Source organism: Euleptes europaea, chromosome 12 (assembly GCF_029931775.1).
Source record: "Euleptes europaea isolate rEulEur1 chromosome 12, rEulEur1.hap1, whole genome shotgun sequence".
Taxonomy (NCBI): domain Eukaryota; kingdom Metazoa; phylum Chordata; class Lepidosauria; order Squamata; family Sphaerodactylidae; genus Euleptes; species Euleptes europaea.
Window position 1 is genome coordinate 14,953,606 of NC_079323.1, and position 24,809 is coordinate 14,978,414.

The window sequence follows — 24,809 nt, forward strand, 5'->3', positions numbered from 1 at the left end:
GCCGACAGAGATCAGTTCACCTGGAGAAAATGGCCGCTTTGGCAATTAGACTCTATGGCATTGAAGTCCCTCCCCTCCCCAAACCCCACCCTCCTCAGGCTCCACCCCATAAACCTCCTGCCAGTGGCGAAGAGGAACCTGGCAACCCTAGGCCTGGTGGTAGTGGAAAGTGACGTCAGATCACAGTTGACTGAAGGCAGCCCTGTAGGGTTTTCAAGGCAACAGACATTCAGAGGTTGCTTGCCATTGCCTGCCTCTGGGTAGTGACCCTGGTATTCCTTGGTGGTCTCCCATCCAAATACTAACCAGGGTCGACCTTGCTTAGCTTCCAAGATCCGGAAAGATAGCCAGGGCTATCAAGTTCAGAGCATTCATTACATTAGTTGTACAGAAATAAAGTAAAAAGAGAATAAAAATAGATTTTGTATTTTTCATCAGAATATTTGCTTCTCTTGTTCATTTTTTCCCTACAAAGTTAGTTGTTATTTTTTCAAAATACAGATAGTTCAATCTGCGATCAAACTGGTTGCATATGGAAATTCCAGAACGAACTGTGAAGGAGAATTCACCCTAAAAGCTACAACAGCCCAACACAAGGAATTGCAGTAGATTTGCCAGGTCCCTCCTGGTAACTGGTGGGAGCTTCACAGGGGCGGTGTTGGGGGCAGCAATCTGCATGCCTGGCACGATGGCATAACTTCTGGGTTGACTCAGAAGTGGCAGCATCGTGCCTAGGACGCTCTAGTACTCTCCCTCAAAACTCCATGGTTTCCAACCTGGAACTGACGTCATTGTGCCGGGTGCGTGGATCGCTCCCCCCTTCTACTGGCCTTCTTCCACCCATCGACCATCTCGGGGTCCACGGGCAGCCACAGGAATTGGCGGGTGATTGCCTGCCAGTACCAGGCAATTGGGAGCCCTAGATAGTAGTAATCCAATCAAGATGTTACTAGGGTATGAACCAGAGTGGCAAGATGTGTTCTGCCTGGGAAGGGCTGATGCTGGCGAAAGGCTTCCCATGCCACAGCTGCCATCTGTTTAGCCCCAAGCTACAAACCTGCTCCTTTAGGGGGTGCAGTCCCTTCCAGAACAGGGGATAACCCATTTCCCAGGTCAGACAACCAATAGCTCCTCTGTTTTGTCAGGATTCAGTTTCATCTTGTTAGCCCTCATCCATTCCAGGCACCTATTCATGGTTTCCACAGCTTCCTTGGGACCTGCTGGTAGCAAGAGATAGAACTGAGGGTCATCTTCGTATTGGTGGCAGCTCAGCCCAAATATCCAGATGACCTCTCCCAGCGACTTTACATAAATGTTGAAAAGCATGGGGGCCAAGATGGAACCTCGGGGAACCCTTCAGGCCAAAGGCAGTACCCCAGCACCACACTCTGAAACCTGCCGTTGAGGTAGGACCAGAACCACCGCACAACAGTGCCTCCCAATCCCAGTACTGAAAGGCTGCCGAGAGGTCTAGGACAGTGGTTCCCAACCTTTTTTTGACCAGGGACCACTAGGACTTCTTTGTTCGGTGCAGGGACCCCAAGGTTCAAAATAAAAATTCTGAGAATTTGGAAATAAACTTTAATCATAACTGTTAGCTAAACATTAAACTTAGAATAATATTTGAAAATATATTTTTATAATAGAGAACTTTTAATTGAAAATATTAATTTATTATGGGTTTATAACTTTGTTTCGTGGACCTTAATTTAGTTCTCGTGGACCCCTGGGGGTCCACGGATCCCCGGTTGGGAACCAGTGGTCTAGGAGAATTAACAGGGTCTCACTCTTCCTGTTCATCTCCCAGTACATGTCATCCGCTAGGGCAACCAAGACCACGTAAGTCCCATAACCAGGCCTGAAACCAGATTGGAGTGGATCTAAACAATCCACTTTGTGTGTGAATCTCTGAAGTTGCTCGAACTACAGGGCCCAGCCTTGAGGCAGCAGCATTAGACGTTCTGATGCATCTCCAATGAGATGCTGCAGCTCTCATTGGGTCCCTCCAGGAAGGGTGTACTTCCTGTGGAGGGCCATCTTGAGGAGGGAGTTGTGGCATAGAGGAGATTAGACCAGCAGTCAGGCAGCTCAGATGGCTGACAGAGGAAGGTTCAGAAACTGCTGACCCAAGGTCCTGTGGTGGTCCCCCACATCACCTAGCAGATATTTTTCCATGACTCCTGTCCAGATTTCTTTCTAATAAACAATAGGAAGGGCCACGGCTCAGTAGCAAAGCATCTGCTTTGTAGGCAGAATGTCCCAGGTTCAATCCCCAGTATCTCCAGCTAAAGGGATCACAACACTTACATTGGCAGGTCTCTAACTGAGACCCTTGAGAGCCATTACCTGTCAGAGCAGACAATAGTGACCTTGATAGAGCAGTGCTCTGACTCAGAGATTTTCATGGACCAACATGACACTTTTCAATTACAGGTCATAAATGCGAGTTTCAAGATCCTTCTTTCCTAGGTCTAAGGGATGTCAGCATACTTGTGTCTGACTGTAGTAGGGGATGGAGATGTGTGAGAGAGATACAAGGCAATCTGTTATGTTCCCTTCAGCTTAGAAGTCCAGGCTCCAAATCCTCTTAACTTTTTAAATTGTTGTTATTTTAATAAAAAATAATCCAAAGAGCATTTTAATAATTACATGCTAACAAAACATTCCAGACTTAAACGACTTATCAGCATACGCCTAATGTTCTCAAATATGTCTAATTAAAGTTAACAATTGGTTCACTTGGGTAGTCTCATTAATTTTTTTTTTTTTTGCTTTCTCATAAATGGCAAATTATTGCCATTTATCGCCCAAAAAGCCTTTTCTCAAACTGCTTTCTGTTAGTTTAATATTTGCTATTGGACATACTTTTATGAACGTTTCTATTGTGAGGATCCATTTGCTTTTTTTTTTTTTAGTATTTACCTATTATTATTGCCCCTGAAAGTACATTTATCATTGCAATTTGATTTTTTCAACACCTTGCTGCATTCTAAAAATAAGACAATTGCAAATAATCTCAGATAGCTTTTAGTAGTCTACACGATATGCTTTCCTCTCTTCTTTGGTAGTCAGATTCAAATGCTGTACATTCAAGTGGTCTAAGACTTAGTTCAGACTCCACATGAAACCATTGTTTCATTAAATTAATAACAGCATGATAAAATTAATAATTGTCTGAAAATGGGTAATCCCACCAACTACGGTTACTTAGTAGGGTTGCCAGGTCCCCCACCGACAGGGGATGGGGGGTTAGGATTGTCAGATCCAGGTTGAGAAACATCTGGAGATTTGGGGACATAGCCTAGGGAGGACAGAGACCTCAGTGGGGTACAATGCCATAGAGTCCACCCTCCAAAGCATCCATTTTCTTCAGGGGAACTGATCTCTGTAGGAGGGATGCCAGCTTCCACGTGGGACCTGGGGATCCCCTGGAATTACAGCTCATCTCCAAACTACAGATAGGTGGCAACCCTAATCTTCTAGCTTGTGTTTAGTTTGGTCTTAATACAACTCAGACCATAACACTTATCTACATCATCTTTCCAAGTTGTTAATATTCTGGTACGGGCAGCAGTCTTCAAAACCCTTTTCCATTCTCGACCTCATTAGCAGCAGAAAGTCCCAAAGATTACGAACCTTCTTATACTTCTGTTCAGGAAATTTCAAGGGTTGGGAATAGTAATTTTCTACTATCTATGAGCAGGATCACAGAGCTGTTTTCCTGGATTACCCCCCCCCCCCGCCAATGATTTTGTATATTTCACGGAGGACATGTAAAAAAATACTCAACTAATTATTTGCAAGCATTCATTCACGCAATTAGATTTGTTGTGGGTGAGTCTACATACAGATACCACAATAAACCAGTTTGTCCATGATAAGCATAAATGCAACTCACTGTCCTGCTAGCATGTGTTCCCCGCTCTCCTTCCATCACCGACAGAATGCTCTTAAAGACTTCTTGGACTGGGAACTCTTGAATCAAACTCGACATTCCCATGATTTCCAGTTGTTGGTGCCAGGTTGGAGTTTGTTTCCTCCATTTATGGCAAAGGGGAACTGAGGAGGAGGAGGAGGAGGAGGAGGAGGAGCTGTCATATAGAGGAGGGTGCCAAGTTGTTTTCTGTTGCCCAAGAAGGTTGGACCAGAACCAACTGGTTGAAATTAAATCAAAAGAGTTTCCGTCTAGACATTAGGAAGAATTTTCTAACAGTTAGAGTGGTTCTTCAGTGGAATAGGCTTCCTTGGGAGGTGGTAAGCTCACCTTACCTGGATGTTTTTAAGAAGAGGATGAAGAGGGTCATGCTGTTCAAGTGACCAGGCTCTTAGAATGGACCACTTCCTAAGAAGTGATATGTTATCTATTCAGCCAGTCACCGAGTAAGCAGGACTCAACAACTTTACCTACTTTTAAAAAACAAGTCTTTTTATTGATATACTTCCAGTAAAATATGTGTAAATGTAAGTTACAGTATCTTCACACTCAGTTACAATATATGCAGTTACAATGGATGCAGTAAAAGCAAGCAAGTCTTACAATACTATTCAGTTTTAAAATCCAACTCTTAAAATATAACAGTTAAATAAGTCTGATTCAGTTCAAAGTATCTAATTCACAATATCTAGAATATTATATTTAAATCCATACATACCAGGTTCTGTTTTCTGAGAGCCTCAAAGAGGTTCTGAAAAGCTAGTCGTACTGTGCCTGTATTTATACTGTTTCAAACCTTTCAAAAGTGCTAATCTTGAGAAAGTTAGGTAGTGGAGCCACATTCTGTTAGTAGTGTAGCCACTCTCTTTAGGTAGTAGGTTCTCCTACTCACTACCAAATAAGGACATCCTGTTCCTCCTGCCTATTTTGCTTATTTATAAACAATCAATTCTTGAGCCTTGTCATCACTCAGTATGCTCAATTTTGATACCATTCTCCTCTCCAGCACAATTCACATTGATTAAATCTATTTATGAAACAATAGCTTCACATATACATGTTTAAATCATAAAACACAAATATTGCTTAGATTGCATTATGTCAGGTTTCAGTCAGTTGCAACTCTTAGCTATGAGCTCATATAAGGTAGTTGAGCCCTCTTTATCATTAGTCATCATTGTGTAACCTTGAAATAGAGGATAGAAATTCCCTATTCTTGATAACAATGCATACTTTGAATGGGGAGGTAAGATTGTAAAACCTTTCTGTTCTTTGAAGATCAGGAAGGACAGCTAAGCAACACCTTATTCATGGAGGAGAGGGGTATTCATGGCTGTTAGTTAAAATGGATACTAGTCATGCTGCATACCTATTCTCTCTAGTATCAGAGGAGCATGACTATTATTTTGGGTGCGGTGGAACACAGGCAGGATGGTGCTGCTGCACTCGTCTTGTTAGTGGCTTCCTAGAGGCACCTGGTTGGCCACTGTGTAAACAGATTGCTGGACTTGATGGGCCTTGGTCTGATCCAGCAGGGCCTTTCTTATGAGGAGGAGGAGCAGCTAGTTTTTTATATGCTGGCTTTCTCTACCACTTAAGGAAGAATCAAACCAGCTTAGAATCATCTTCCCTTCTCCTCCCCGCAACAGACACCCTGCGAGGTAAGTGGGGCTGAGAGAGTATGACTAGCCCAAGGTCCCCCAGTGGCTTCACGTAGAGGAGTGGGGAAACAAATCCAGTTAACCAGATTAGCCTCCGCTGCTCACATGGAAGAGTGAGGAATCAAACCCAGTTCTCCAGATCAGAGTCCACCACTCCAAACCACCGCTCTTAACCACTACACCACACTGGCTCCCCACTCTTACAAGGGTCCCTCAGCCTTCCCAAGGGAGTCCCACCAACTTTCAGGAGAAGATTTTGGAGGTTACGGGGGGGCTAAAAAAAGGGAAAGGCAGCTGGGATTCCTTTTGCAAGCTCGTAGGGGTTTGGATCAGTCTCCGCATATGTGAAATATTCTGAAAGTTTAAAGTTCTGAACTTTATTATTTTACACTCAGGATAATTTCTTCGGTTTTCCTGGATATACATGTGCAATCCCATTTCCATTAGCTTTTCAAAACATGTCCTCCTTGCAGACCAACCCTCGACTGGATATCTTGAGACTCAAGACTAAATATCAACTTGATTTATATTCTTTGCAACCAATGCACCAGACAGAACTGTCATGTCTTCTTGCAGCTGCTCAGGGCCCTGATTGGTGGCCGGTCAAACACCAAAGAGATTGCAAGATTTATTCTTAAATTCCGTCCAGCAGAGGAGCAGCTATTAAAGTGCTTTATTGATTTTATTCTGTCCAAAATAGATCCTTCACTGGGCTAACTCTCAATTACTAACCAACCCTGCCAGATATATTATTCTGCATTCCTCGGTGTCAAGGCCATTGATGCCTGATCCTCTGCAATGCCATACAGAAGAGATTTAAACGGCTTTCCCCTTCAGTGCTTTGGATTAATGAGTTAAGCCTTATTAATTTGAGCTGGCTTTTTCCCCCTTAGAATTTGGCATCTGTAGAATAGTTATTAAAGGGCCGTAAGCCTGCAGCATCATCTGTTGTTGCTAAACCATTTTGTTTGTTTGGGAAATGGGATTCTGGGATCAGTATTTGGGCAGGGGACCCTAAGGAGCATTCTTCAGGACACAGGAATCTTTGTGAGGATAGTGATTTGTGAGTGAGATCCAGAGGTTGGTCTGCTGTCACGAAATCTTGTGAGTCTGGGATTAAAAAGTCACCCCAGTTCCACTTGGGGGCGGTAGAATAATAGAGAAACGGCTCAACAGTGTTGCCCTTTTAAATCATTGTCACTAGGGTTGCCAACCTTCAGGTACTAGCAGGAGTTCTCCTGCTATTACAACTGATCTCTTGCCGATAGAGATCAGTTCCCCTGGAGAAAATGGCCGCTTGGGCAATTGGACTCTATGGCATTGAAGTCCCTTCCCTCCCCAAACCCCTCCCTCCTCAGGCTCTGCCCCCCAAAATCTCCTGCCGGTGGCAAAGAGGGTCCTTGCAACCCTAGCCGTCACCAGCACATTAGGAATAGTGGTTCGGATCCAGGTTTGAGCAAGCCAAAGCATAAATGGATTTAGCACAGTTCTGCTTGTACAAGATCTGATGCATAGGGTTGCCAGCTCCAGGTTGGGAAATATATAAAGATTTTTTGGGGGTGGAGCCTGAGTAGGGTGGGGTTTGGAGAGGGGACGGTTTTCAATGCCACAGAGTCCAATTGCCAAAATGGCCATTTTCTCCAGGTGAACTGATCTCTGTCGCCTGGAGATCAGTTGTAATAGCAGGAGATCTCCAGCCACTACCTGGAGGTTTGCAACCCCACTTATGCCCTACTACATAGAATCATAGAGTTGGAAGGGACCACCAGGGTCATCTAGTCCAACCCCCTGCACAATGCAGGAAATTAACAACTACCTCCCACCACATCCCCAGTGACCCCAACCCTCCCCCCGCCATGCAGGATCACACAATCAAAGCACTCCCAACAGATGGCCATCTAGCCTCCGCTTAAAGACCTCCAAAGACGGGGACTCCACCACCCTCCGAGGCAGCTCCTTCCTCCTTATATATTATAGTGCCCCAAAATTAGTTGCACAAGATCCAGGGGAAATGCAAGTGGGGTTACAATAAGTTTTGACTTTGTGCAAGCAGCTACCATGGTCTTTTTCATGCATTTCCTCTTGCACAAGAGCTCTAGCTTAAGTGGAAGTTCTGTGCTGGATCCAAGTGATGACCTACCACCCCACTAAGTTTGAAGGCTTCCCTCAGCATTAAGGAGCCTTCCCCTGGCTTAAGTGAGCCTTCCTCCAACAGAAGAGTCACTTAAGATGGAGTAAGGGCTCCTTAAGCTGGTAGAACTTCCTACAGTCTAAGGATTTTGCCTGACAGACTTAGTATGCAGTCCCTTAACCTCGTAAAGAGTTTTCTTTTTATAAACTTGGGGCATAATAAACTTCCTAAAAAACCTACTGATTTGGACTTTGATGTGCTTTTTTAACTTCAGCCAATGCAGTGTATTAGTTTTTAGTTTTTGCAAGGAAAACTGATCCAAAAATACTGTCTCCTTTCTTTCCAACACCCCTCCCACCTTCAGACTGGGCTATAAGGACCCAATTCCTACTTGCATCTGCTGAAGGGAGTTTTCACCCTCAAAAGCTCATACCCCAAAAATCTTGCTGGTCTTTAAGCGCTACTCATTCGATTCTAGCGGTTCTACTGCAAACCATCATGGCTACACTATGAAACTATCTTCAAGAGAAGCACTAAAGTATTGTAGCAGTCTGTAGGTTGGCACAGTTTCACTAGAGAACATTTACCTGACTACAGACAGATGGATGCTTGAAACAGAAAAACATCTGCTTGGATAATGAAAATATTAGTGGTTAATAATGATAAATGTTTGAAACAGACTGTAGGTGTTTGAAACTTGCCCCGAGTGTTATGAAACATATAGACTTCTGTCACTAAAAACTGATTTTCTGTGATCATTTTTACTACCTGAAGATCCAGTGGAAATTGGCTCATGGTTGGGAATATACTCCGAATGCCTTTGTGTAAGTTTTTTTTCACACTTTTGTATGAGTGTCTCAGCTTGGTCAGTACCTCAGCATGAAGGCTGAGATCATGCTGCAATCTTAAACCTCCAAAATGGGATTTCTTCAGCAAACTCATATTACCAGAGAAACAGTAAAGAAGAATCAATTTTTGGTCTGAAATCCACAAGATCTCAGCCTTAATTCCAGAACTTGTCAAGTGATATCTGATCCCAGATTCCTACACAGTTGCCAGCTCCAACTTGGGAAATTACTGAAGACTTAGGGATCATGCCTGCTGAATGAGGAGTTTGTGGAAAGGGGGAAGCTTAGCAGGGATGTAATTCAATGGAGTCCTTGCTCCAAAGCTGCCATTTTCTCCAAGGGAACTAATCCTTGTGGTTTGGACATCAGTTATAATTCTGGGAGAACTCCAGGCCCATTGCACTAGACTGCACTAGACTGGCCTCTGGACTGTTTGACTTTTTTCATATCACACATTGTGAGAATTAGTTTCTCACAGGGGAAGGACCATGGCTCAGTGGTAGATCATCTGCTCGACATGCAGAAAGTTCAGTCCCTGGCATCTCCAGTTGAAAGGACCAGATAGTAGGTGATGTGAAAGACCTTGGCCTGAGACTTCGGACAGGTGCTATCTGCTTAAGTAGCCAATACTGACCTTGATGGACCAAGAGCCTGATTTAGTATAAGAGAGTTTCATGTGTTCATGTGTGTGTTTCCCCCAATCTCCTCATCCACTTTTGATTGGCTGACATAGACAAGGAGCCAAAGTCTCAGTGATAAATCAATCACTGAACCTTCAGAATGTTAGGTAAAGCTGTCTAGTTTAGCAACAATAAACACTGTGATCCTCTTTCTTTTTTTGTTGGCAGCATACCCACATTGGGTGGAGAGGCTTAATGACACCCAGCTTGACAGCGGGGATCAACTTCGATGGGAATGTAAAGCAACTGGAAAGCCACGGCCCACCTATCGCTGGCTAAGAAATGGAGCACTGCTGTGGCAGGAGGTAAGTACACAATAATGTTCATTTGCTTTCCATTCCACTTGCTTTCATTAATATGGCCTCTGAGACAAAACCTCTGAGACCCCTTAGAAGCCAACTGAATTATAATGGTGGTGTAGGACAGCCAGTGTGGTGTAGTGGTTAAGAGTGGTGGACTCTAATCTGCAGAACCGAGTTTGATTCTCCACTCCTCCACATGAGCAGCGGACTCTAATCTGGTGAACAGGGTTAGTTTCCCCACTCCTACGCATGAAGCCTGCTGGGTGACCTTGGGCTAGTCACAGATCTCTCTGAATGATATAGAGACCCTGTGACCTCTGGGAAGTTGCCTGTTCTGTACAGCGGCAGGTCTGAGGGCCAGAGGCATGCAACGTGGTCAGGAGTGATCCAAGTCAAATGCCGGGTTGTCTTTAGGTTCCAAACAGCAGTACCAAAAGTGTAATCCAAACGAGGGGTCAGGGTTCAGTCCAGAGTCAGTCACATGGTCTCAGAACCAGCCTGAGTTCACCATCGACACAGAGTGGTAGCAACAGGTTGTTCCCACAATGAGTCAGCCACAGTGGCCTGCTTAAATAGCCCTGAAGTGGATCAGCTGCTGAGCTTTACCCTGACTTTGAATTCTCTGCCTGCTGAAGCTCTTTAGCCTCATTACAGTAGTCTGGCAGTGTCCTTTGCTGAGCTTGTAGTTTGGCACTTCTTCTCCAATCATGTAGCTGTGCCCTGAGTCTTTTGCACCTCTGCTGCAGTGGCTCTGGAGGGCTTTCTGACGGCACCACTTGAGGCTGAGCTTCTGGCACAGGTAAGTCCCCTGCACTTTGCAGCCGTAGACACAGGAAGGCCCCTTCTGCCTATGGTTGTTCAGCCTGCAGCAGACGCTCTGTTCCACTGCCTTCCTCTACTTCAAGGTCCTCTTCATCTGAGGAAGCCTCAGCAGGCTGACTCATGTGCCTCTGTGTTTCCTGAAACTGCATCAATTGCTTCCTGTGCACTTTCAAGCATAGTTTTGCAACTGTTGCTTACACTTACCTGCATCCAAAATATTTTAGCATATTCCCAGAGACAAAAGAAAGGAAAAGCTGGTACCATTGGTGTACAGCCTACCACTCCATTAAGCAAAGTTTGAAGGCTTCTTTTTTAAGTGGCTCCTCCAAACTAAGACAGGATACTGCCTATTGAGTACAAGAACATTCAGTTCACTGTAACACCCTCTTTTTCCTCTTCTACTTTCCTCTGAAGCTGAAAACCCAACAAAGTATCCTGGTTTTGTTTGCTTTTGTAGAATTATTTTTCTATTCCATTACAGAGCAGGATTGAGATGGTTAATGGTGTACTGATGATCCACAGTGTCAATCAGTCGGATGCTGGAATGTACCAGTGTGTAGCAGAAAACAAGCATGGAGCCATTTACACCAGTGCCGAACTGAGGATTTTGGGTGTGTAGTTCTAGAATTTCATAAAGTTCATCTCTTGGTTTCCAATTTATTAAGAATCCGCTATTAGCTTGGGTCACAGTCAGCCAGAAAGTCCTGCACAGCATGTTCCATGTGAAATGGTGACCGTCATGTCCAGTGGGGTGGGATGGCATAGACACTCTCCTGGTTATTTCCAGGTAGATCTAAACACATGACACTTCATTACGCAGAATGGGCCACAGGTTAAGTAGAGTCTAATTAGAACTGAAACCATCTCATTTCCCTCTTTGAAAGTGTCAAAGAGCCCAGCGTTCTGTTTTTTAAACAAAAATTATTCAAATTCAGGCATATATGAGAATAAAGCATACCAACTTTTCTTGCTAGTAGATGGATAATATGTATTCAGCTATAAGATGTAGCTTTCTTTAACTTTCAGGAGAAGGATATTAATGACAAAGAGTTCCCCAGTAATTCATCTCATTCTATGGCTTCTAAAGATGCTTTTGATTCTAAAACTCCTGACCCTTTATTTGTAGACACTTTTAAATTTACGCCATCAGTGAGAATGGTTCACTGATGAAGGGATTTCAGGGCATCCTTTTGGACTAGTATACTATTTAAATAAGCATTTTTGCTTAATGACAGCAATAGAATTCTGTAGTGCTTGCAGAAGCAAAAAGAAAAAGAGAAAGAAAAAGGAAGAAAGACAGTGTATAATGTGCCAAAGAGTTCACTGAAATAGTAAACTTACAGCACAATGAATGAAATGAATGAGCTTAGACTGGAGTAAGTCTCCTGAGGATCTCACTGTTAGGCATGGATCCAACCTCTGTCAACAGAGAGTGATGTTTTCGCTTCCTCTCTCCCACTGCAGCCCGAAATGCCCTCTGGAGCAGAATTTTAGGCACATTTTGAGCTGCAGTGCGAGGGGGGAGGCAAGAACGTCATGCTGTGCGGGCAGAAACGTCAGGGTAGACCCAAGCCAACGACTCTCCCTTAAGACTAAACTCTCTCCTTGTCAAACAGCCTCTGCTCCAACTTTCCCACTAAGTCAGCTGAAGAAAACCATCATCGTCACCATCGGGCAAGAAGTTGCCGTGGAGTGCAAGCCGCAAGCCTCGCCGAAACCCACCATCTCGTGGAAGAAAGGAGAAAAGGCGCTGAGAGAAAATAAAAGGTCAGATGTCAGTTCATTAATTTTCTTCCCTTTGACTGTCCGAATGCCTGCGGGAAAGAGATAACAGGCAAGCTCATTTGATTGACAATGGTTGGGTTTATAAGGTTTGATATAAATAATTAGACGTGTGATATTATTTTCTTATGCATTTTAATGCTGGGTTTTTTTGGGGGGGTGATTGCTGGAATCCATTTTACAAAGGAGAGCAGGATATAAATATTAAAATACGTTAATTAAATAACGTTCTTTTTTTGAGGGAGGGATTTGTTACGAGCTGAACATGTTCAAAAGCTGAAAGCTTCAGAACCTAAAAGCTGCAAATAAAAAATCTTAACAGGGAAGCAGTCCAAAACATCTGTGATTGTTGCCACTGCAAAGCCCTCAGAAGATTCAGACTTTGGCTTTGCCTGCTGGGCTTAGGGTTGCCAACTCCAGATTGGGAAATCCCTGGAGATTTGGGGGTGGGGCCTGGGGAAGGTGGGTTTGAGGAGGGTTATAATGGCACAGGGCCCATCTTCCATAAGTACCTAAGAAAGGCCATGCTGGATCAGACCAAGGTCCATCAAGTCCAGCAGTCTGTTCACACAGTAACCAACCAGTAACCAACTAGGAAGCCCACAAAGAAGACAACTGCAGCAGCATTGTCCTGCCTGTGCTCCAAAGCACCTAATATAATAGGCATGCTCATTTGATCCTGGAGAGAATAGGTATGCATCATAGTATCCATTTTTACTAGTAGCCATGAATAGCCTTCTTCTCCATGAACATGTCCACTCCCCTCTTAAAGCCTTCCAAATTGGCAGACATCACCACATCCTGGGGCAGGGAGTTCCACAATTTAACAAACCAGCCATTTTCTCCAGGGGGACTGACCTCTTTGTCTGGAGATCAGTTGTAATTCTGGGAGACCTCCAGGCCCCATCTGGAGGATGGCAACCCTAGTTGAGCCCAAAGTTCATTTCACTGGGATTTTCTTAGTTCCTCCAGCAGGGTCTGTTCTGGATGAAGCTCCCCTCCTGATTCCTATGTGTCAGCCTAGAGGCTCTCTGTGTTTTGGCTTGTAGCCTGTGCCTCGTGCAATGGCAAGGAAGGGGAAGAAAGTCTTTCCACTTTGAGGTCCGGCTCTTCTGATTGGTTCAACACTTGAGAGCAGACCAGCCTCCGTGAAGCCTATTGAGAGCCTTGTATGGCCTCCTGGTATGCCGATGTCATCACATTTATCCACATCATCCAAGAGTGGGTAAACTAGAACCCTCTCCACTGCAGAGACTTTTAAGAATATACTTCCTCCTGCATAGCCAGCCTGGTGCATTGGTTAAGGGCGGGTTTGATTCCCCACTCCTACACATGAAGACTGCTGGGTGACTTTGAGCTAGTCATCGTTCTCTCAGAACTCTATCAGCTCCAACTACCTCACAAGGTGTCTGTTTGGGGAGGAGAAGGAAAGGCAATTGTAAGCTGCTTTGAGACTCCTTGGTGGTGGAAAGTGCCCGCAAGTCACAGCTGCCCTATGGTGACCCTGTAGGGTTTTCAAGGCAAGAAATGTTCAGAAGTGGTTTGCCATTGCCTGCCTCTGTGTGGGCTGAGAGAGTTCTGAAAGAACTGTGACTGGCCCAGGGTCACCCAGCAGGCTTCATGTGGAGGAGTGGGGAATTGAGACTCCTTAAAGGTAGAGGAAATTGGGGTATAACAACCAACTCTTTTTTATTTTACACACTTACAGTATGAAGTGGAATAGTCTAGAAGGGACAGTGCTGGGTAATTTTGCTAAACAGGTCGCTCATCTTGTCATGTTCTGGAAATTATGTTGGGAGATTAGTTCAGAAGCAGGTTGTGACTGATAGTGAAAAGCTTGGAACGTTGAACCACCAATGCTTTGCATGCTCTCTTTATGGGAAGAGGAAAGTTGAGTTATTCACTACTTCTGCCAGGTTGTGTCTTGGTCCTCTAAAGTGAGGAAAAGGAGACTGAAGCATCTCTTGAAATGAAAAAAAAATCTGGTAATAAAATCACATTCAATTAAGCCTTTCAGCATTTGATTCTTCTTTGTAACTATAAGGTGCCCTCAATGTTGAGTTCAATGTGGATTGTAAAAGGGATAAGGAGGAATAAGGTTGGGAGGCCAGCTTATGTATAGACTGTTGCTGCCTTCAACCATAGGCCTGGCGGAAGGAGTCAAGGGGCGAAAATGCATGGTCTCTTTAGCCTCCTTTATTCCCTGTTTCAGCCAGGATTCAGCCAGGATCGAACGCATGCGTTTCACTGAATGTGCGTTCGATCCTGGCTGAATCCTGGCTGAAACAGGGAATAAAGGAGGCTAAAGCGACCATGCATTTTCGCCCAAGGAGTCTTCCATTGGAGCAAGTAGCTTTCTATGGGGCAAACTATTGTTGGGCCGGAGCCAGGGTCCAGTGGAAGGGTCTTTTAATAGTGGCGCTAGTGGAAGAGTCTTTTAATAACAAAACATAGGAACACATGAAGTTGATTTATCCTGAATCAGACCCTTGGACCATCAAGCTCACAACTGTCTACTCAGACTGGCCACAACTCTCCAGAGTCGCAGGCGAGGCCTTTCACATCACTTACAACCTAACCTTTTAAACTAGAGATGCTAGGAATTGAATCTGGGACCTTTTGCAAGCCAAGTAGATGCTCTACCACTGAGCCATAGCCCCTCCCAAAATCTTTGGATCTAAACCAATGTCTATACAGGTTCCCTATGTTCTGGGACTATATTCAGGGTGCTGGTTTTGACCAGTAAATACTTCCTATTGACTCCATGGCAAAGTTAGAGTTAAACACTGTGCAGTTTTTGAACAATTAAGAACTTTTGGTGTCTGGCAGTCCTCCAGAACATTTGAATGCCTTCTTTCAGAATTATGGTTTGTCTTTGGGAGAATTGCTAACAAAAGGGCTCTTTGCTGCCAAGCCCTTAATTAAAAACAGAATAAAGGATTCAGCTCAATGTGGCAGCTGTCCAAGCACATAGAAACTCACCTTGGTTCATGCAAGAGTTGACTGAATTATTTCTCTGAGTTGTCTTATTAAGGTGGCTTTTCATGGCATTAAAATTCCAAACAATGCCTGTAATAAGAGTAGAATAGTGATTGCTTGTAATAAAAAAATTAAGGCATCAGGGCAGACGGTGAAAATAATGTCCTGCGTCGACTGTAAATCAACCTCACAGATAGCAGCTCACACTAGGGGGTAGCATCTTGTACAGCACTAGGTCTGAGGGCCAGAGGCATGGTCAGGAGTAGTCCAAGTCAAATGCCATTTGCCTCTAGGTTCAGGTTCCAAGCAGCAGTACCAAAAGCGTAATCCAAACGAGGGGTCAGGGTCCAGTCCGGGATCAGAGTCACATTGCCAACGTTCACAGCCACCACATGAGCAGTAGCAACAAGTTGTTCCCACAATGAGTCAGCCACAGTGGCCTGTTTAAATAGCCCTGAAGTGGATCAGCTGCTGCGCTTTACCCTAACTCAGCATTCTCTGCCTGGTGAAGCTCACTAGTCTCATTACAGGCATCTGGGAGTGTCCTTCAGTGAGCTTGTAGTCTGGTACTTCTTCTCCGATCATGTAGTTGTGCCCTGAGTCTTTTGTGCCTCTGCTGCAGTGGCTCAGGAGAACTTTCTGGCAGTACTGCCTGAGGATGAGCTTCTGGCACAGGTAGATCCCCTGCACTAGGCGGCTGTAGACATAGAGAGGCCCCTGTGGTTGCTCAGTCTGCTGTGGCTGCTCTGGTCCATTGCCTTCCTCTGCTTCAAGGTCCTTTTAGTCCAAGGAAGCCTCAGCAGGCTGACTCATGACAGGTACACCTATGGCAGTTCCTTATTTTATTTACTTATTTATCTATTGGTACTCATTTATTTATTTACATTATTTATACCCTGCCTTTTTCACTGGGACTCAAGGCAGATTACAGAGAATAAGTCAGTACAATCAACAGGATGACACATCCAAAAATATGTTCTGCTTCTCCAGAGACCAGCTTGAAGTGGCTTACAACTAAATTAGTAACACAAAACCATTAAAATTCAGCCATTAAAAAAGCCAAGGCATAAAAACAGCAAACCGTATGGTCACGTTGTTGATGCCTTTATTCAGTTTTGTACTCCTAATCCTATTGAGAGCCAGCGTGGTGTAGTGGTTAAGGTGTCAAACCAGGATCTGGGAAACCCAGGTTCAAATTCCCACTTTGCCAGGGAAACTTGCTGGATGACCCTGGGCAGGTCACACACTTCAGCCTCGACCTTGGCAAGCATTTGGATGGGAGACCTCCAAGGAATACCAGGAGCATGACTTGGAGGCAGGCAATGGCAAACCACCTCTGAATGTCTCTTGCCTTTAAAACCCCAAGAGGTTGTTATAAGTCAGCTGTGACTTGACAGCAAAAAAAAAAAAAAAAAGCCTATTGCATGATCCGTCTGATATCTTATGCTTACTTTTTTTCTGTCTCTCTCTCATTGTACTCTGTATTTAGGGTTGCCAGGTCCCTCTTCACCACCAGCGGGAGGTTTTTTGGGGCAGAGCATGAGGAGGGCAGGGTTTGGGGAGGGACTTCAATGCCATAGAGTCCAATTGCCAAAACGGCCATTTTCTTCAGGTGAACTGATCTCTGTTGGCTGGAGATCAGTTTTAATAGCAGGATATCTCCAGCTATTACCTGGAGGTTGACAACCCTGTCTGTAATCCTCCTTGAGTCTCAGTGAGAAAGGCGGACTATAAATAAATAAACCAACAAATGAACTGCAGATACTTCGCATAGAGTATCTAGTGCAAGGAAACAAAATGGAAACAATCGAATCACCATTTTGATTTGAACTAGAGAGTCAAAACCAAAGCAATGTTGCCAGGTGAGAAAGCAGAAATGAGAACTTTTGAAATCATCTCTGATCTGAACCCCGAACTTCAACGTTTCCATTCTGAGCCACAAAATTACGCCTCCTCTCATGCTGAGATTTTAGACCGATTTCCAGGGCACAGAAACACTAAGCGTGAAGTAGTATAGAAAGAAGCCCTCAGACATTCCTGTGATGTTCTCCTTTACCATTTTAATTATTTCCAGAAATCGATTCTATTCAACCACTGAATTGTCTCTCTTTTTCCAAGCGCTCATTCCCTATTTTGTTTCTTTCTCCAAGTTTCCCCCCCCTTAAATACCAAATATCAAGCAAAAACTGGTCTAGTGGCTTAAGAAATAAAATAACAATTACACTGCAGTTCCGTGACTTGAAAGATCACCTCTGACTATACAGTGCCCTGCTGATTTCTGCCTTCCTTTGCATCTCAGGCTAATTACTGGTTCAGCTAACAGGTTATAAATTCTCGTTCTAACTATGGCTCATTTGACACAGCGGCGAAAAATGGCTAGCCAATTTTCTCTCCGTGAACTCTGCATAAGCAGGCCTGCGAAAGGCATTATTTGCTTAAAGTCTTTTCTTTGGTTAAGCCTCCTCCCCTCCGCCCCCACCCCAGACTATCACTTCTTGCTTTCCTTATCCTTCACAGAAACGTACGTCTCCTATATGTAGCAATTTAAACATCTAAGGACATACTACCCAAGTGGCAGTTTAATTATCATCATGCACGTTGCAAGAGAGGCAAGTTTCAAAGGAAATGGGGGGGAGGGGTGAATTTCATAAGAGGGTTTAAAAAAAAAAACCTTCCAGTGAGAATTGTGCAGTTCCTGCCTTTTTAAAAACGTAAATCATAGTCTCATTTAGCTGTGGCAGTACATAATGGGCATTAGAGATTTGGATATAAATTAGAAAGGGGAAACAATGACAACCTTGACGGTGTAATGAAAACAAATTGCAAGATCGTTTCGTATAGAAAAAAAGTTCGCTCTATAGCCTGCAATTATATTAATTGGTCGTATTAGACCGTGTGCAACGTAGATTTCGAAGCGACTCAGGGAGTGATTGTATTTTGATCAGATCCACTCGATTTAATTAGCGCACTGTAGACCAGCCTTGTGGCAAATACCTGAGTTAACAATAGCAATAGCTAGGGTTGCCAATTTCCAGGTGGTACAACCGAACAAACAAAGTAGGCTCTATGCTGTGGGGTTTTGTTGGAAAACAAAACCAGCACACACAATTCAATGCAATACAACTATATTAAAGTGCAGAATAACAAGTGGAATACTTAACTAAAGACACTAATATTTACAATATATACAAATACACAAAAGTGCAAAGAGCAACATCCATTCTAGGTAAGTATTTCCGATATTGTTCATATGTTAATAGTACTGCATATGTGTAGCAATGCTACAGGTAAGTGGTTACAGTCAAAGTTGAGACAGCCGAGAAGGGGATACTAGAACGTGTCGTCTAGATCGGTATCCACGATTGCTCCAAAAGACTACAAGAAAATTGCACTTATGCTTTTAAGTGCAATTTTCTTGTAGTCTTTTGGAGCAATTTTTTGGTAGTTTGCCATGCTTTCTTAGAAAAATTTTCTTTAAAAAAACAAATATATAAGAAAAAATTGATGATAATTTTTTTAAATGTTTGATAAAAGTATTTATTATATGTATAGAATCTAATCAGCTGATGAAGCCTCCGGTGAAACGTAGATACCGATCTAGACGACACGTTCTAGTATCCCCTTCTCGGCTGTCTCAACTTGGACTGTAACCACTTATCTGTAGCATTGCTACACATATGCAATACTATTAACATATGAACAATATCGGAAATACTTACCTAGAATGGATGTTGCTCTTTGCACTTTTGTGTATTTGTATATATTGTAAATATTAGTGTCTTTAGTTAAGTATTCCACTTGTTATTCTGCACTTTAATATAGTTGTATTGCATTGAATTGTGTGTGCTGGTTTTGTTTTCTAACAACCTCCAGGTGGTGGCAGGAGATCTCCTGCTATTACAACTGATCTCCAGCCGGTAGTGACCAGTTCCCCTGGAGAAAATGGCCGTTTTGGCAATTGGACTCTATGGCATTGACGTCTCTCCCTCCCCAAACCTTACCCTCCTCAGGCTCCACCCCAAAACCTTCCACCAGTGGTGAAGAGGGACCTGGCAACCCTAGCAATAGCACATGTAATGGATGAAACTAATGCAGCTAGTTGGATTTCGGATGGGAATCAAAATCAGGAGCTTCTCTTTTATATCATCTGTGGGAAAATGAGGGCAGGAAAATACATTATGGGAGATGCTCTGTTGTTGTTGCTTTGTTGTAGTTTTTAAAGTTCTATTTTTATGTGTTTTTTAAATAATGTTTATTTAATAAAATGTTACATCCACCTTTCTGTTACAAAATCCATCTATCAAAACAAGTAGAAAAAACATCTTTGCAATAATGTCCAAATCTCTGAATTAAAGAAGCTATCTTAATAATGCCCAAGACTGCATTGATTCCTTTGGCTTGGTACTATTCCAATATTTTATACAAAGGAACCGTCTTTATGTGAATAGTTTCTGTGCAGATAATCTCTTTTCTTCTCTCTGCCTAAATGTTGTAATCTTATCAATGAACATAATATGCCAACATCTCCTGAGCCAAGACACGACAGAAGGGCTATTATTTTGGTTCCGGCGCTTGGCCCCCAACATCCTTGCTGCCGAGATCAAATTCCTTAAAAAATACCCAGGGTTTTTTTCTCCAGCTGCGGTTCCATCTGACCGAACAGAACAAGCATTCGAGTACATTCCACCTCCTCTACTATTGTGTGTGTGAAGTGCCGTCAAGTTGCAGCTGACTTATGGCGACCCCTTTTGGGGGTTTTCATGGCAAGAGACTAACAGAGATGGTTTGCCAGTGCCTCCCTCTGCACAGCAACCCTGGTATTCCTTGGTGGTCTCCCATCCAAATACTAACCAGGGCTGACCCTGCTTAGCTTCTGAGATCTGACGAGATCAAGCTAGCCTGGGCCATCCAGGTCAGGGACATCACTCAAAATCCTACAAATCTTTTACCAAAAACTAGAAAGTGCCGAGCAGTTCCACCATAAATGGATAAGGGAACTAGGGTTGCCAGGTGGTTTGCCATTGCCTTCCTCTGCATAGCATCCCTGGTATTCCTTGGTGGTCTCCCATCCAAATACTAAGCAGGGCTGACCCTGCTTAGCTTTCAAGACCTGATGAGATCGTGTTTGTGTACTGTATTTTCATTGATTTTGTATTGTTGTAAGCTTCCTGAGGAGCCAGTCTTTGAATGAACAGCAGGGAGTGGAGGAGGGGAGAATGATCTTGTAAGCTGTTTTGTGTCCCCATTGGGGAGAAAAATGTAGTGCCAATATCCAAAATAAAGAACATAACACAAATAAAGAGGAAATATGTAAAGAGCAGTGGTAGAGAAGGCAGCATGGTATACCTTGATCTCGGAAGCTAAGCAGGGTCATTACTCGGATGGGAGGCCATCAAGGAAGTCTCTGGAGAATAAAACAATGGCGAACCACCTCAGCTGCCTTTAAAGCCCCTGACTGTGATCACCATGAGTTGGCTGTGACTCAACAGCATGTACCTACGTGTAAAAAGTGGTAGTGAATACCGAGCGGTCACAATTTTGAGACTTGCATAAGTTCATTTGTATACCAAGTAGGACTTTTGGGCATGGCAGTTAGCATGGATACTCCTTAAATTTACTTTAAAGCGTAAGTCAAGTCATGCAAAAATGTCGTGAACCAATCCAAGTGCTGTTATTGCCATCTCACTGGCTGCAGATGAGTTTACCTCATCCTTCCTCCTGCTTTTCTTCATTTTGCTTAGTTCTGATTTCATGCCTCAGTACATTCTGAACAATCTCTGTCTCCGAGTGCATCATGTACTAATTTTTCTGTGACAGCCTCGTAATGGGAATTTGAACAGCAATTGTGTTTGGCTTGTTAAAAATAGTATTTGTGCGCACACGTGGAGCTCCTCCCTACTTTTTATTCGTATGCCCATTTCGCTAATCTTGCTTCAGTAGCGTGATACCTCTTTTGTAAAAAATTGATTGATTTGTTTAAATGGCTCTATACTGGGGACAATGTATGTGTAAAAATCCTCCCCAAATTCAAATCCAACTCCTTCTTCAAGAAGAAAATGCCACCGCTAGTGTAATAAAACTATGGGACCCAAGCCACTGAGAACTGGAAAAAGATGGTGGACCATGTAGCATATGAATTATCAGGCATCATTTGGAAGAACCATCAGTAACTGAATTATCAAGCATGGGAAGCAGCCACCTTTGAGTCCTTATTACTTTTTTCTTTGGGGTTTTAATTGTAACATGTCTCCTGTATCAAGTTTTACTTACGCCTGATGCTCAGATAAATGTGTATACCAGGAGGCACAATGCAAGTTCCACAGCTAACAGAACCCCCGGTGGGTAGTAGGATAACTTGGAGGGGAGGGAAATTATAAACCCTGGCAGCTAGTGCGGCAGATGAATTCCTATTTATTAAAAATCATTTCTTCCTTAGCATGGGGCCACTTGTTCTGTCGGAAGTAATTTTCCCAATATAGTTAATGAAAGAATTTTCATTGCATAAACATAATATTAAAAAGAAGTAATTCACACACATCCGACCGAACCCCAGAGTGCAGAGAATTGTATGAGTGAAATTGACTGTGCACAGAACAGATGATACAGTCCTCTTGCGGCAAAATACTGCTGAATAATTGGGAAATACTCTAAAAATACCCACTTTGATTTCTACAATTTGGACAGCTTCATTAAACTGTTGACAATGTACTTGCTTTGCTGAGCAGGGGAATAGTTAGTTACCATGTTGTTACGAGAAATGTAATTGTGTCGGAGATTTTTTCTGAGCCGTGTGCATGCGTTGATATAAGGCTGTAACATAGTGATTGGAAATTCCACATAGCATGTGAATTTTATGCATTGGATGGCCCAGGTTAGTCTGATCTCACCAGATCTCAGAAGCTAAGCAGGGTTGGCCTTGGTTATTATTTGGATGGGAGACCACCAAGGAATACCAGGTTCGCTATGCAGAGGAAGGCAATGGCAAACCACCTCTGTTAAGTCTCTTGCCTCGAAACCCTACAGGGTCGCCATAGGTTGGCTGTAACTTGACGGCACTTTACACACATAATAGTCTGCACATTGGCATTTATTTTATAGATTTTGTCCACTCTGCCTCCTGAATTCCTTCTGGATCACATTCAAAAAGCTCCCTTCAGCTGGCTTGCTTCCACCTGTCAGCCAGCTGAAGGGCAGCGGGCAGCCCCCTTAATTGGTGGGCAATTGCCCACCTGGTATCTGGAAACCCTTGGAATAATCCAGTGGGGGGCCTAAAAATAATTCTGAATTGCAGAGTGAGGATTAAATGGAAAGGAAACACTGAGATGCAGAAGATACCGATGGTCGCAAGGGTTGCTAGCTTATGTCTGGCAATTGGAAGGGAACTTACCTTTTCTGCATCATGCTGATGCCATGATGTCACTCTCGGCCGGGCCTGGAAGTGACGTCAACACACTGGGGTCATCCTCTAGAATTCATCCCAAACTCTATGGTTGAACCACAGAGTTTGGGGTGCTAAAGCAACTCCAGACATGATAATGCAACTTCTCGGTCATGCTGAAAGTGACATCATGGTATCAGTGCTTTTTTCTAGCATTTGCCCTTGCTGTACAGCTGAGTGAGGGTGGGCAGAGGGGCTGGAGGGCAGGAGGTAATCCCAAGGCAAATGGTCCCCCTAGGCTGGAAAATCCATATTTAAATAAAGGAAATACGTATGTATACTCAGTGTTCATACACAGGCAATGAGGAAATGGGATCACCACCCATCTGCCACCTATGTATGTTTAAAGCATGAACTTAGGGATGCGCCTGGTTTTGGCATCAAGTCCAGTTCCATATAAATAGCTGGCCTCTCTCAGGATTTGTCTTGAGAACATTAATAGGTTGGTAATTTTTAGAAGAGCTGTGACCTGGATAGCCCAGGCTAGCCTGATCTCAAATGCTAACCAGGATCAGTTCTGGGTAGTTCTTAGATGGGAGACCACCAAGGAATTCCTAGGTTGCTATGCCGAGGAAGGCAATGGCAAACGACCTCTGTTAGTCTCTTGCCTTGAAAACTCTACTGGGTTTCCATAAGTCGGCTGCGACTTGACAGCACTTTGCGTACACACAAGTATTAGAAGACTGTGCCCTATGGTTAGTGAGAAATTTATTTCCAAGTTTAATCAAATCAGATGTGTTCTGTAGAGCTGCTTGACAGTGTGGGCTTTGAGTTGTGCTCATCACTAAGACAGTGGAATGTACTGTTAACTTCTGGACTTCCATGGCTATGCTTTTTATGGAGAAGCTCTCAGGTTCAGTCCCTGCCTTTTCCAGCTAAAAGTGTCAGATAGTAGATGGTATGAAGGACCTCTGCATGAAACCTTGGATAGCTGCTGCTGCTCAGAAAAGGGGGTATTGGCCTTGATAGACCAATGGTATGACTCAGTATAAAGCAGCTTCATGTGTATATGTTTTCTTCGAAAATATATTTTGACGGCTCTGGCCGTAGTCCTTAAATGGAAACCTCCATGTATAGATCAGAACAGTTCTAAATACTTGATGTTGGGGACAAACCATGGAGAAGGCCGTGTGCTGTCTGTGACTACCTAGAGGCACCCATCTGTCCGCTGTTAGAAAAAAGACTGGATTGACCTTGGTCTGATACAGCAAGACAGGGGGACTAGAGCAACTGCCCTATGAGGAGCGGTTAAACCGCTTAGGGCTGTTTAGCTTGGAAAGAAGGTGGCTAAGGGGAGATGTGATTGAGATCTACAAAATTATGCATGGTATGGAGAGAGTGGACAGGGAGAAGCTTTTCTCCCTCTCAGAATACTAGAACGTGGGGTCATCTGCTGAAGCTGGAGGGTGAGAGATTCAAAACTGATAAAATGAAGTATTTCTTCATACAACGCATAGTTAAATTGTGGAACTCCCTGCCCCAGGATGTGGTGATGCCTGCCAACTTGGAAGGCTTTAAGAGGGGAGTGGACATGTTCATGGAGGAGAGGGCTATTCATGGCTACTAGTTAAAATGGATACTAGTCATGATGCATACCTATTCTCTCCATGATCAGAGGAGCATGCCTATTATATTAGTTGCTGTGGGACACAGGCAGGACAATGATGCTGCAGTCCTCTTATTTGCGGGCTTCCTAGATGCACCTGGTTGGCCACTGTGTGAACAGACTGCTGGACTTGATGGGCCTTGGTCTGATCCAGCATGGCTTTTCTTATGTTCTTATGACAAGTCTTCTGTTCTAATAACAGACTACAATTTTCTGCAGAAAAGAGAATGCAAGACAATCTGTTTTGTTAATCAAATAGTAGAGAACAGTATCTCTTGATCTCGTTTGTAAACCATGATCTAGACTCTAATTTCCTACAGTTGGGAAGAGAATGACATAAGCTTGTTTATATACAGCGCCAGAAAGATTGTGAATTTAATTAAACGTCTCTCCGCGAATTTGATTGCTCTGGTACATCTTCATCGGCTGTGATTTATGAACAGGGAAGGGCTCAAGGGAGCCATTTACCAATTTTGATTCATTTTATTCATGTCATCTTAAGTTGGCAAAATTCATATTGAAAACAACAACAGCAACTTCAGGCACAGCTCGAAACAATAAAGCAGGCTCCGGTGTTAAATACGAGTCTAGTTGGGCTGGGTACGCAAGGTGAATTCTGATCCAGC

The 24,809-nt window shown here is 43.6% G+C and overlaps 1 protein-coding gene across 1 annotated transcript in view; it reads left to right on the forward strand.

Moving 5' to 3' along the window:
* Positions 1-24,809, forward strand: part of CNTN5 (contactin 5) — a 368,571-nt gene that overhangs the window by 235,532 nt on the left and 108,230 nt on the right. The window contains exons 9-11 of the mRNA XM_056858114.1: positions 9,423-9,559; positions 10,860-10,989; positions 11,995-12,145. Coding sequence (XP_056714092.1) covers positions 9,423-9,559; positions 10,860-10,989; positions 11,995-12,145 — 418 coding nt within the window. The remainder of the gene's footprint in view (positions 1-9,422; positions 9,560-10,859; positions 10,990-11,994; positions 12,146-24,809) is intronic.